Here is a 14,161-nt window from a genome sequence, read left to right as displayed (position 1 = left end):
TGATTGATGCTTCTCATCTCTCCCCGTTCATGTCTGTCCCTATCTGACTCTCTCTCTATCTCTGTAAAAAAAAAAAAAAAAAAAAGAATTCAAGGAGTGAAAGCAAGGCCAGGGGAGAAGGGAAGGAAAAGCTCTTGTGTGGGCTGACTGGGACGTAGGTAACACAGGTGATTTCGGCAGTGCTGCCCGGGCATGGTAAATAGTCTTCTAATCTTGGTTTGGGGGCGGATTAATGATAATTGGTCCAAGTTTTTTGTTTTTGTTTTTTCCAAAAAAAATTTTTTTTTTAATTTAATGGGTCTAAATTTTTTTTTTTTTTTTTTTTTTTGTATTTCTCTGAAGCTGGAAACGGGGAGAGACAGTCAGACAGACTCCCGCATGCGCCCGACCGGGATCCACCCGGCACGCCCACCAGGGGCAACGCTCTGCCCACCAGGGGGCGATGCTCTGCCCCTCCGGGGCGTCGCTCCGCCGCGACCAGAGCCACTCTAGCGCCTGGGGCAGAGGCCAAGGAGCCATCCCCAGCGCCCAGGCCATCTTTGCTCCAATGGAGCCTTGGCTGCGAGAGGGGAAGAGAGAGACAGAGAGGAAGGAGGGGTTGGGGGCAGAGAAGCAAATGGGCGCCTCTCCTATGTGCCCTGGCCAGGAATCGAACCCGGGTCCCCTGCACTCCAGGCCGACGCTCTACCGCTGAGCCAACCGGCCAGGGCCAATGGGTCTAAGTTTTAAACACAACCTGTTGGGAACCTTTTGCATATGTTGCTTTGCCCAGAGTAGTGTGGAATATTTATACACGTGCTTACTCTGCTTTCCAGCCCTGTGCCTCGTGCAGGAGGGCTTGTCTCTCAGACCTTGCCTCACTTAAGATGGGTGTGTAAGCTCTGGATATGCCTCCCAGTGGGGTGGGAGTGTCAGGAAGCCCCAGTGGCAAATAGCCACTAGGGGTGACTGGGTGCTGCAGTCTGCTGTCCGCACAGCAGAGGGGTGCTTCATTACATCAGAATGACATTTGTGGCTCTTTAAGAAGATAGAAAAGTAGGAAGAAAATGAGGATGTCAGTGACTGGATTAGTTTCCTGCGGCTGTCATAACAAAGTACCACAAATGGGTATGGTAAGCAACAAATGTATAGCTCACAACTCTGGAGAATGCAAGTCATAAATCAACATGTCGTCGTCAGGGTTGGGTCCTTCTGAGGGTCACAAGGGAAGCATCTGCTCCAGGCCTTTCTCCTTTGTTTGTGGATGGCTGTCTTCTCTGTGTCTCTTCACGTGGCCTTTTCTCTCTGTGTGTCTGTGTCCAGAGTCCCTCTTTTTGTGAAGCACCGGTTATGTTGGTTAGGACCTCCCACATGACCTCATTTAACTTGATTATTTCTGTAAAGACCCTGTCTCCAAATACGATCACTGGGAGGTTAGGACTCTAACATAGGAATTGGGGGGGAGAGGGGCGCACAGTTTAGCCCATAACAGTGATTAATTTTAGATTCTTGCAAGTTCATTTTACGTGGCTGGGATTTTTTTAAGCTAATTATTAGACTCATGTCTTTCCTACAGAGGAAACTGTTAGTAGTGTTCGCTTCACGGTAGTGGGAGAACAGAGCACTTTTTACCTTCAAGTGGGAACTCAGGAATTCACTTTCTGCCTTCACATCCTACCGCTGTCACTTACCGTCACTTAACACTAACAAATTATTCAACAAGTCATTTAAACTATAATTTCTCCATCTGTAAAATGAAAGTACTTTGGGTTATGGGATAATTGTGCAGATTTCATGAGATGATGTATGTAAAGCACTGACAGGTCTCCTTAAATGTTAACTCTTTGTATTAGTCTCATCTGCCTTCATGGTACTTTATTAGGAACAGATCAGTTGCCACAATCTTATTTTGCAATACATCTTTTTCTAACTATTAATGGGAACATTGTTGAGATGTGGAGAGACATAAGAGCCTGCTCTGCTATTGTGTGTGCTCTTTGTTCATGAACAGAGTCAAAGTCTGCTTCTTCGCGGCCTTCTGGAGGAGCTGGTGGCGGTGGAAAACGTGGTGGCAAGAAAGATGATTCTCACTGGTGGTCCAGGTTTCAGAAGGTTTGATTCTAAACTGTGTGTTCATTTTAAGAATCCTGGGTGGTTCCAGGAAAGTTGGGAGGCATTAATGGCACTGGGAGAGAGTTGTGCCCGACATAACATAGATCACATTGTGACATTTCATTCTTCACAGAAATTGTCTTTTTCTTTGCCCAGGGTGACTTTCCATGGGATGACAAGGAATTCAGGATGCACTTTCTCTGGACTGCTCTGTTTTGGGGTGGAGTCATGTTTTACTTCCTGTTCAGGAGCTCTGGAAGAGAAATCACATGGAAGGACTTTGTCAATAACTATCTTTCTAAAGGCGTAGTAAGTATTTTATGGGATTGGTAGCTATTATGATTAAAAATGGTAAAATTCAGTAGATTTGACCAATAAAGTGACAGTTGACAAGTTAGCCAAGCTTGTCCATTGTAAAGTTACTATTTTCGAATTTGATTTTTTAATGCTGAAAAGTACTACAACCCCAAAATCTGCTTGTTTTCACCCAGCAATCCCCATGTTACCTACCACAAAATCCTTGTTTCATTTCACAAGAGAGCCTAGTTTTGGAAGCACTGCTCCCAGCTCCTGCCCCGGCAGCCCTCTGCCTGCTTGCATCGTTTGCTCACGTGCCTTCACTGTCTATTCTGCGGTCGTGTGCCCGTCTCTCGTGGCACATCCACATCTGTACTGCTTGTATCTCCTGTGGGCTTGGAACTGCTGAGGAGCCACTCGGAGTGTGTAGAGTGAGACCGGGTGGGCTCTGCACGCTGCTCAGGAGCCTTTGTCAGCCGGCTGGGTCTTCATCCACTAAGACCCTATTGCAGCAGTTTTAAGATGCTTCTGATTTTAAGACACATTATTTTGTGTGTTACTAAGAAAAGCCTCCAACGAAGCTGAAATACCATCATTTGTGAAGTGTGTTATAGCTTCTGAGATACTAAAACATGAAAAATGTCCCATTTTAGAGTTGATGAAATATAAGAGAACCAGGATTAGGCCTGTTTTGTGACCTTGGGGAAAATATTGAACCTCTCAGTACTGAGTTTTTCATCAATCAAATGGATAAAATAAAGTTATTCATACTATTAATGTTTAAAGAATCTAAAATTATTTTTAAAGGTTGTACAGTAAGGTGAGGACGGAAAAAATGAAAATGATTACTCAGATTTTTGGAGCAAATGTTTCTCTCATGAAAGTGATGATGTTACATCTGTAATTTCCAGCCTGTGGGGAGCCTGCTTTTGTGTGGAGGGGCTGCACTTGTCCTAAGGGTGGTGACAGGCCTTGAGGGTTCTCCGTAGCCGCTCTGACGTGTTTTGTGGGCCCAGTCTACCGTTGCCGTCACGGCTTTATGGGGTAGAGTCCGTCAGATGCTCCTTTCCAGAAGGACTGCCTTTAGGAACAGCTAGTCCCTGGTCCCAGCTCCTCCTGGAATTTGCTGGCTCCCTCACTAGCCAGTTTGACTCGTACCCTCCAGACTTCCTGCCTGGACAGACTTCATCACAGCAGGAAGCAAGCTCGTGTTCTGAATCAGCCAGAGGCTGTGGGATGAAATTAAGAGTATTCTTGAGAATCTCATATAATTAGGAGGTTACAGGAAAAAAGCAAGTTTTAACCATTTTATACCCACAGAGTGGCAAAAACGAACAAGTCCTATAATAGCAAGTGGGGTGCAGAGCAGTAGGCGTATTTTCCTAGGGCGTGTGAATTGGAGAGCAATTTGGCACCATCCAGTAAAATCGAAGACATCTGTACCCTGCAACACAGCCTTCCTAATCTATCTACAAGTGCACATCCCAGAGAAACTTGAAGATGTGCCCAGAAAGGTCTGTGCAGGAATGTTGACAGCAGCATTGGTTGTGATAGTGAACCTCTGAAACAGCGTAAATGTCTGCTAACAGGAGAATGGGGAGTAGCTTGAGGTATGCTCATAGAAGGACTGCTCCACGGGACTGACATGTCAGCATGATGAACCTCACAGGTACAACGACAGGAAGAAAGAGCATTGCAGAAGAATACATACCAAATGAGACCATTTTTCAAGTTTGCAAACAGGCAGAAGTGAATATGTTTAGAGCTACTTTTGTGTGTGGCCCAAGTGCTGTGGGACAGTCAGTAGTGCAGAGTGGCCATCCCTGGGGAGGAGAGGGAGGCTGGTGGCTTCAACGGGGTTTGTGATGTTGTATTTCTCAAGCCAGAGTGGGGGGAACATGGGCCATCTTTATGTTACTTATTATTATTCTTTGTATGTCTAAAACATCACATGCATTTTAAATGATTTAAAAGAATATTTCAGGTCTTTTCTTTAAATTTATGTTTGTTTAACTTTTTAAAATTCCAGGTAGACAGACTGGAAGTTGTCAACAAGCGATTTGTTCGAGTGACTTTTACACCAGGAAAAACTCCTGTTGATGGGGTAAATGGTTTTATTAATTGATGTGAATTAGCTGTTAACTTTTTTTTAAGTGAAATGAGGGGAGATAGAAAGACTCCCTCATGCCACATGCACACCAACCAGGATCTCCCTTAGACCTGAAAAGCGAACTGGCTCACAGTGCAGAGCATTGTGCACTGGACACTGGAGTACTTGTCGCCGCCGTAGGTGATCATGCACATGTTGTGTGCATAATTGTAATTCAAGCATCAGGTCTGTGGGCTTGGTTTGGTCTTACTAATAATTTTGGCTGACATTTAGGAAACATTGAGTAAAATTCCAGTTTTTTTTATTCCAATATCTATGATTTTTTAAGACTAAGAAAACAATTGTTTTAGAAAAATGTTAAAATCTTAATTGCTTGTCTTGAGACAGCTTTTTTCAAATTGGCTTAAGAAGCATTCGGCTCTATATCTCCCAACCGTTTTGTGATATTATATTGTTATAATTTCTAAAATAATTTACATTTCTTGTCTACCCATTTGAACACTATTCTAGAGCCCCAGACTGGCTGTGGGGATCGGTGGGGAAGGGAAGTGAGGGGCAGGTGTGGTTCCAGGCTGAGTCCCTTTCCTCCCTGGGCCTGCCCCACCCTCCTGCCTGACCCTGGTCCCTCAGCATCTTGCAGTCTGGCTGTCCTCTCCCAGGGCCAGACCTCTCTCCGGGCTGCTTCCCTTCCCTCATAGGGTGATTTTGTATAACCATTTCCTAGTCATCCTGCCTGGATGAGGCAACATTTTAAGGCAGTGGTTCTCAACCTTTCTGATGCCGTGACCCCGCAATACAGTTCCTCATGTTGCGGTGACCCCAAACCAAAAAATAATTTTGGTGGCTACTTCATAACTGTAATTTTGCTACAGTTATGATTGGGAATGTAAATACCTGATATGCATTATGTATTTTCCGATGGCTTTAGGCGACCCCGCTGGGGTCGCGACCCACAGGTTGAGAACCGCTGTTTTAAGGGAAACTAGAGCTGATGGGACCATCTCTCTGTCTAATAAACATCGGTAAATATTGAATATCTGTGATATCAAATGACTTTAGTATTTTAGGAAAGTTATTTTGTCTTAATTTTTTCCCATTCTTTTCACCTTATAATGAAATGTTCATTGATAAGTATGTTACATTTTTTCCCTTAGAACCATCCATCAAACTTCTAGTGCTGGGAATTAAATTGGAACTTGTTTCAAGAGGCCAGTTTGCAGTGTATATAGATCAATATTGTTGAAATTATGCACACACTGAGTAATTTTGCTTCGGTAATGATACTAGGGGAATAATTAAGGATGCATGTAAAGATGTCTATACAGGGTTGTCCTCCAAAACATTGTGGGGTTTTTTTGGTTTTTAAGGTTAAGATGGTCGAGTTTATTTATTTATTTATTTTTTACAGAGACAGAGAGTGAGTCAGAGAGAGAGAGACAGGGACAGACAGACAGGAATGGAGAGAGATGAGAAGCATCAATCATTAGTTTTTCATTGCGTGTTGCAACACCTTAGTTGTTCATTGATTGCTTTCTCATATGTACCTTGACCGCGGGCCTTCAGCAGACCGAGTAACCCCTTGCTGGAGCCAGCGACCTTGGGTCCAAGCTGGTGAGCTTTTTGCTCAAACCAGATGAGCCTGCGCTCAAGCTGGCGACCACGGGGTCTCGAACCTGGGTCCTCTGCATCCCAGTCTGATGCTCTATCCACTGTACCACCGCCTGGTCAGGCCAAAACATTGTTTATGGAGCAAAAAATTAGAGAAATGTCCACATTAGGCTCCTCATTTTCTGCGCCTCCCCCTGCTGGAGCCATGACTCTCGGGGCCATGCTTTTCCCAGAGTTCTACATTTAGTATTAGCAGGCACAAGTATTTACGTATTTAAATTCATACTGTTTTATTATAAATTATATTTCTTTCTCCTTCATATTACAGTTAAGGTTATATATTGATTTCTTTCCAAACTTGTGCATGCATTTCAATACTGTAAAGGACTACTATTAAGTCTTGAAGGAGTGGTATCAGAATTGCTAATAGTGTTTATCTGTGGGTGTTGAGGTGACAGATGCTTTGTGTTTTCTTAGTTTTCAATGGAGCACGTGTGTTGCCTGCGTGGCAGGCTGCAGACTGAGCTCTCAAAGTGGAGGTGAGGTTTAGTGCTGCATTGCTGACAGAGCAGCAGCCTTGAGACTGCTGTGTAAACAGAGCACAGGCTTTGGGGTCTGACAGATTTGGCCTCACATCAGCTCCCTCTTACTAGCTGTAGGCCTAACTCCTCTATGCCTTGGTTTCTACATCTTTAAAATGGGAACAATACTACTGTTTTAGTGCTTAGTGCTTAAATGAGAATTGTGAAAGTCGGTGGTTTTCAAACTTCAAGATGGGCCAGAATCTCCTGGAGCACTAGGACCCTCCCCAGAGTTCTCATCCAGACTGTCCCCAGAGTCTCCGTGCAGCTGGGCCGTGTTCCACCCTGATTCGCTGATAAAAGAGTCATGTATTTAGTGTATTGCCCAGTTGCTAGTAGATTTGAACTTAGGAATTGCCAGTCTCATGTAGTTAATCTGTTATTGACATGTTTTGAGGCTTGTAACCATAGGAATTTTGCAGCTTTGCCAGTGAACAGCTTACTAAGAATTATTGTTATATTATAAAACTTACTCTCCATCTTTTGTTTTTAGACACATGGAGAGGGAAACCAGAGTGATATTCCCCACTCAGAAACTGGATGGTGGGAGGAATATGGGGTGACGGGTACTGAGTTGTCTGAGGTTTATATCATAGACTTATTGTTTTGATTTAAAAAAAAGACTTTTAAGCAATTACATGTTAAAAGATAAACAAAGTCTTTGTGCTATAAAAATGTGGCTAATACTTGCAGAGTGCTAGAACAGGGCCTACTGTATAGTAAAACTCCATAAATGTGAGTTATGATTAGCATTTTCGTGGTATAAGAGAGGTAGTGTGATACGGTGTTTATGGTCAGTGGCTTAGAGCCAGACTGCTTGGATTCAGATTCAGAGATTTAGCCTGTTACTACTAAGTGTGTAATCATGAACAAGTGAAGTTACCTCTGGTTTTCTCATCTGTGAAATGGGGACAGTAACAGTCAGGGCTGATACAGCACAATATGGACTACCTCTGTGTTGAGGGTAAAATAGCCATTCTCTCAGGCCCGTCAGGTATTCTCTCCAGGGCCTCAGTAATTCACCAGATGAGTGAATAGAAGGGAAACAGGGTAATGGGGATGGGGAAGGTGCCTTCCTGATCTTAAGATTTGACACCCCTGTTGATAGTACCTGCTGCTTAGAGTGGCTCTGAAGGTTACACGAGTTATGTATATAAAGGTCTTAGAACAAGGCTGACATTAGTAAGTGCTCAGTGAACTCTGTTATTACTGTGTGTCACATTGACTTTTTGTTTGAGCATAGGTGTCTGGGAAGTGGAGAAGAGGTAGAGGAAGCATGGTTATTTATAAAAGGGTTCTGTTTTCAAATAGGTTTTTAAATTTTTTTAATTTATATTTTATTATTATTTTTTTAAATTGATTTTAGTGGGATAGGAATGGAGAGAGAGACGGAAGGAGGGAGGAAGGAACATCGATCTATTCCTGTATGTGCCCTGACCGGGGATAGAACCGGCAACCTTTGTGCTTCTGGAGGATGTTCTAACCAACTGAGCCATCTGGCCAGAGCTTCAGATAGGTTTTTTATTCTTTTCACTTTATAATTTTAGAACTACTGAGGAATATTGCTCAAGAAATGCTTATTTGCCAAGGATTGCCAGGTGTTCTCACTGAGTGAAACAATCGCCATATCATTAAAACCTGTCTTTTTTTGTTTTTTGGTTGTTGTTTTTTTTTTTTGACAGACAGAGAAAGTCAGAGGGGCAGACAGGAAGGGAGAGAGATGAAAAGCATCAGTTCTTCGTTGTGGCATCTTAGTTGTTCATTGATTGCTTCTTCATTGATTACTTTCTCACCTGTGCCTTGACCTGGAGGCTGCAGCAGGGCAAGTGACCCCTTGCTCAAGCCAGCAACCCCGTGCTCAAGCTGGTGAACCTGCGCTCAAGCCGGCGACCTTGGGGTTTAGAACCTGGGTCCTCCATGTCCCAAACTGACACTCTATCCACTGTGCCACCATCTGGTCAGGCTGTTGGGGTTTTTAACTTGTAAATTTTCAATAGTTCTGAAAAATTCTTTAAAAGTTGAACCCTTTAGTGAATTAAACTTTTGTTTCCCCTTAGTTCTTAGTATATTTTGTTTTTCTGTTTTTATAGCAATACGTCTGGTTTAATATCGGCAGTGTGGACACCTTTGAGCGGAACCTGGAAACTTTGCAGCAGGAACTGGGCATAGAAGGGGAGAACCGGGTACCTGTTGTCTACATTGCTGAGAGTGATGGGTAAGATGCAGTGATGCTCTGTGTTGTCACCATGTGGCCAGCTACACATTACTCTGTCAAGTAGGCCCTTTTCAGTTTGGCCTGATTTTTTTTAAACCATTGGTAATTTACTAGTTTTTGCTACTAACTGATTTTCTACACATTTATTTTTATCATGATTAAGCAGTGCTTTGGGGTACTAATGTCCAATGCACTTTTAGTAGGTTTCAGTACAAAGAGCCCTGAGTGTTCAAGAGTAGCATTCCCACCTTTTAAATACATTCACATTTATATTTCACAGTTTTCCAAGATTTTTAAGTAATTCTTCCTCTGTTGTCAGAGCTGCTGCTTCCCTTAGGGCAGGCATCCCCAAATGACAGCCCGCTGGCCACAATGCGGTCCCCTGAGGCCATTTATCCGGCCCCGCCGCACTGCCAGAAAGGGCACCTCTTTCATTGGTGGTCAGTGAGAGGAGCACTGTATGTGGCGGCCCTCCAACGGTCTGAGGGACAGTGAACTGGCCCCCTGTGTAAAAAGTTTGGGGACCCCTGCCTTAGGGGATATTTGTCTTTAATGAGGCCACTTACAAGTCTGAGTCTTTCAAGAAGAGCCCATTGATTTTAAGAGTTCACTTGTTTTTGAAGTTACTTGGGAATTATATTGACTTTGAGTGGTCATCTGGGTATACCTTTCAGTATTCCATTTGCAGAAAATGCAGAAGGTACACCTTGCTCTTGAATGATAAGTTTCAGAGTAAAAATAGAAATAAATTATAATTTTTCTGTATATGAAAGAGCAGAAAAAGAGAGTTGATGTGTTAATTGAGCTGATAGTATTGTTCAGTTCTAGGGACTCTTGAATCCTGGTTTGTATAAACTATAATCTACTTGCAGTATTTAGATGTAAGATAGCTATTTAAATCATCTCACTTATGATAACTTTCTGCCTTGAGGCTAGCATGTAAATATTTAACTTTATAGGCTGATGCTGAAACATTACAAAATGTTTTATTGCACTATTCTTTAAATTTTTATCATCAGTATGTATTTTTTTCCTCCAGAAATAAACCAAATGTAAGTTTTTCATGGTTCTTGCTGTTTGCTATAGGAGAATTTAAAATACTGTAAAAGATGAAAAATAAGGAAGTAAATTCTGGTTTTTGTTATTGTTTTGTTCTTGACCTGAGATAGAAAGAAGGCAAAAGGCATCCTCAGGCTTTACGTGATTTCCCAGCACATCTCTCCGGAGTAGACACAGGGCTGGAGGGCAGGGCAGCTCGGCTGTGAGTCTCTGTCAGCCTGTGCGAGCCGGCCCAGCGGCTGTGTGCCCTCATCGCCGTTGATCCAGTGTGTGCAGCACAGTCTCAGCGCTGCTGCTCCATCAGCAGCGGGACATTAAATCTCGCCTCCACTTTGAGAACTTAGTCTCCAGCCTCCACACAGGCAACACATGTGCTCTGTTGAAAACTAGGAAAACGCAAAGCATCTGTATCCTCGGCACCCACAGATAAACACTGTTAGCGATTCTGATGCCACTCCTTCAAGACTTCATCTCTAACCCTAACCCTTTACAGTTTTGAAGTGCACGCACAATTTTGAAAAGAAATTAATAAAAACCTTAATTGTAATATAAAGTAGAAAGAAAAATATAATCAAATGGTATTTCAATACATAAATGCTTGTGCCTGTCAGTACTAAATGTAAAAATGTATACAGGACTTTTGAAACTGATGAGCTGTTAAGTTAGCAAGGATTGATATTTGGAAGACGCGTCTTCAGAATAACCTGAGGCATTCCCATAAGAGAACTAGAATTTCTACCCCTGCTAATACCAGGATTGTGTTAAAATTTTTAAGTGAATAATTGAAAAGAAATTTCTTGAAATTTGGCTCTAATGCCAGTAAATCAGTTAATTCTGCACTGCACATAAATGGAGGCTGTTGGAATAGGAATTAAGTATTAATATCTGTTAAGAACTGATTTTTCTCTGGTCTTTGTGCTTCTACTTCAGTGATATTGACAGTAAGATTCTCCTTGTGCTTCAGATAAAATATTAGAATGTTCAGTTTTTATAAAAATAGAAAATGTATAGTTATATCCCAAGCAGTTATCAAAAAGTGTATCTTGCAAAACATTAAAAAAAGCCAAAGATTAGCAGTCTTATAAGTGTGTTGCTGTTGTGTGTGGTCCTCTTTTTAGTTCGTTCCTCCTGAGCATGTTGCCCACGGTGCTCATCATCGCTTTCTTGCTGTACACCATACGAAGAGGGCCTGCTGGCATTGGGCGAACAGGCCGCGGGATGGGCGGGCTCTTCAGTGTCGGAGAAACCACTGCCAAGGTCTTGAAGGACGAGATAGATGTGAAGTTCAAAGATGTGGCTGGCTGCGAGGAGGCCAAGCTAGAAATAATGGAATTTGTGAATTTCTTGAAAAACCCAAAGCAGTATCAAGACCTAGGAGCAAAAATACCAAAGGTAAAATAAACTTTTAAAATGTTATTTTCAACTTACTAACCCTCAAATCTCTTGAATTATTTATTGATCTCAGAAGTTAAAATTTTCTGAAGTTTGATTACTCATTATGAAGTAGCTCTTTCCTTCTTCCTCTGTCTGAACTTACTAGTTTCTGCTTAACTTAGGAGACTTGGGTTACTCAGTCTGTGCGAATGTGTGTTCTTGCATGTAGTGTGTATATTCCCAGAAGATTCGTGTTTTATCCTCCTTGAAACCTTCCTTGGGTTGCCTTCCTTCTCTCTCCAGTCTGATTTAGACACCCCATTATCAGCAGCTGTAGTGCCCTGAGCATTTTGCTCCCTGCTGTCATCCAGCTGTCCCTGCGTCAGCAAGTATGCACAGCCCGTCTGCCTGAGCTTGGCACTGAGGTTCATGACACAGGACTCGGGAAGAGCTGACAGCACTGATTCCTTCCCTTCTCCCAGAAGGATCACATCCTGTGTGACCACAGATGGTGATGGGCTGGCCTCACTGATCTTTGTACTGCAGGGACAGCCTCAGTCATTCAGTATACGAATCAAACATTTTTAACTAATTCTTTTTTTTTATTTTGACAGAAACAGACAGGAAGGAGAGAGATGAGAAGCATCAGCTCATTGTTGTGGCACGTTAGTTGTTCATTGATTGCTTTCTCATACGTGCCTTGACCCAGGGGCTCCAGTGAGTCAGTGACCCCTTGCTCAAGCTAGCAACCATAGGGTCATGTCTGTGATCCCACGTTCAAACCAGTGACCTTGCACTCAAGCTGGTGGGCCCATGCTCAAACTGGCGAGCTTAGGGTTTCAAACCTGGGTCTTTAGCATATGAGTTCGACGCTCTATCAATTGTGCCACAAACTGGTCAGGCATTTTAACTAATTCTTTTAAAATTCCATTAATAAAGTTTACTTTAAAGAAATCATTTATAAAGGGAATCACAATTTCCTTGATTTCAGAGCCCTACCTTTATGGATTAAAGTCTGTATTTTATAGTTTTTTAATTTGGTTTTAACATAAGTACCTGTACACATCATACTTGGGCATCTCCACAACTTAAAATTATTTTCCTTTTTAAGTTCACCATTGGTCATTAGATTTTTACTTTTGTGAAATTTTTTTTAAGTTTTTAATTTTTACAGGGACAGAGGGATAAATAGGGACAGACAGACAGGAATGGAGCGAGATGAGAAGCATCAATCATTAGTTTTTCGTTGCGACACCTTAGTTGTTCATTGATTGCTTTCTCATATATGCCTTGACCGTGGGCCTTCAGCAGACTGAGTAACCCCTTGCTCAAGCCAGCGACCTTGGGTCCAAGCTGGTGAGCTTTATGCTCAAACCAGATGAGCCCACACTCAAGCTGGCGACCTCGGGGTCTCAAACCTGGGTCCTTCCGCAACCCAGTCTGATGCTCTATCCACTGCGCCACCGCCTGGTCAGGCTTCATTTGTGAAATTTTAAAGGGAAGAGAATAAGCACAATAAAAATTGGGAGTGTGATGTTTATGTCTCCTTGAATTATTTAAGTAAACCTGTTGGTTTATTAGTACATGGCGTAAGTCACCCTTAATACACTGTTAGAAGAGTCTAAAAAGCAACACTAAAAATGTTATAAAATAAGGGAAGTTTTTTTTTATTTGTTTGTTTATGTGAGACATGTGGAGGCAGAGACAGACTCCTGCATTGCACCCCAACCAGGATCCACCTGGAAAGCCCACTGGGGGACGATGCTCTGGCTATGGCCATTGCTCCATTGCTTGCAACTGAGTCATTTTAGTGCCTGAGGTGGAGGCCATGGAGCCATCCTCAGTACCCAGGGCCAACTTGCTCAAACTGCTTGTGCCATGGCTGTGAGGAGAAAAGAAAGAAGAGGGAAGGGTAGAGAAGTAGATGGTCACTTCTCCTTTGTGCCCTGACCAAGAATCGAGCCTAGGACTTCCACACACTGGGCCAACACTCTACTGCTGAGCCAGCCGGCCAGGGCATGGCAAGATTTAAGGTTTCACATTCTGACCAATTTTTTTTTTTTTTTTTTTTTTTTTTTTTTTTTTTTTTTTACAGAGACAGAAAGAGGGATAGATAAGGACAGACAGATGGGAACGGAGAGAGATGAGAAGCATCAATCATTAGTTTTTCGTTGCGGCACCTTAGTTGTTCATTGATTGCTTTCTCATATGTGCCGTGACTGCGGGCCTTCAGCAGACTGAGTAACCCCTTGCTCGAGCCAGTGACCTTGGGTCCAAGCTGGTGAGCCTTGCTCAAACCAGATGAGCCCGCACTCAAGCTGGCTACCTCAGGATCTTGAACCTGGGTCTTCCGCATCCCATTCTGATGCTCTATCCACTGCGCCACTACCTGGTCAGGCCTGACCAAATTTTTAAAAACAAAATAATCTCTAATAATTTTTTTCTTCCTGTTCTTACTAATATAAGAGTAATCTAACATATTTTAAATGTTTAAGAAGTATTCAATTAAAAAAAAAGATTCAATTAAAATTTATCCAGATTTACACCTAGGAATTATTAATGAATATGCTATTTACTTTTCTGAAATTCTAGTTAAATATACTTTCTCTTTTTGCACCTGAAGGGTGCCATTCTCACTGGTCCTCCAGGCACTGGGAAAACGCTGTTAGCGAAGGCCACAGCTGGAGAAGCCAACGTCCCTTTCATCACCGTTAGTGGATCCGAGTTTTTGGAGATGTTTGTTGGTGTGGGTCCAGCTAGAGTAAGTCTTTTGTTTCATTTTGACAGTGCAGCTTCCTCCCTCTCCTCCTCCTCCTCCTCCTTAAT

At 42.6% G+C, this 14,161-nt stretch overlaps 1 protein-coding gene across 1 annotated transcript in view; it reads left to right on the top strand.

The window, feature by feature from the left end:
• The window catches only part of AFG3L2 (AFG3 like matrix AAA peptidase subunit 2), a 51,208-nt gene that overhangs the window by 9,271 nt on the left and 27,776 nt on the right, over nt 1–14,161 (top strand). The window contains exons 4-9 of the mRNA XM_066352724.1: nt 1,991–2,091; nt 2,248–2,400; nt 4,418–4,492; nt 8,778–8,902; nt 11,080–11,353; nt 13,959–14,096. Coding sequence (XP_066208821.1) covers nt 1,991–2,091; nt 2,248–2,400; nt 4,418–4,492; nt 8,778–8,902; nt 11,080–11,353; nt 13,959–14,096 — 866 coding nt within the window. The remainder of the gene's footprint in view (nt 1–1,990; nt 2,092–2,247; nt 2,401–4,417; nt 4,493–8,777; nt 8,903–11,079; nt 11,354–13,958; nt 14,097–14,161) is intronic.

Source organism: Saccopteryx leptura, chromosome 11, assembly GCF_036850995.1.
Source record: "Saccopteryx leptura isolate mSacLep1 chromosome 11, mSacLep1_pri_phased_curated, whole genome shotgun sequence".
Classification (NCBI taxonomy): Eukaryota; Metazoa; Chordata; class Mammalia; order Chiroptera; family Emballonuridae; genus Saccopteryx; species Saccopteryx leptura.
Note: the sequence above shows the minus strand (reverse complement) of the source record. Positions and strands in the feature narration are given on the sequence as shown.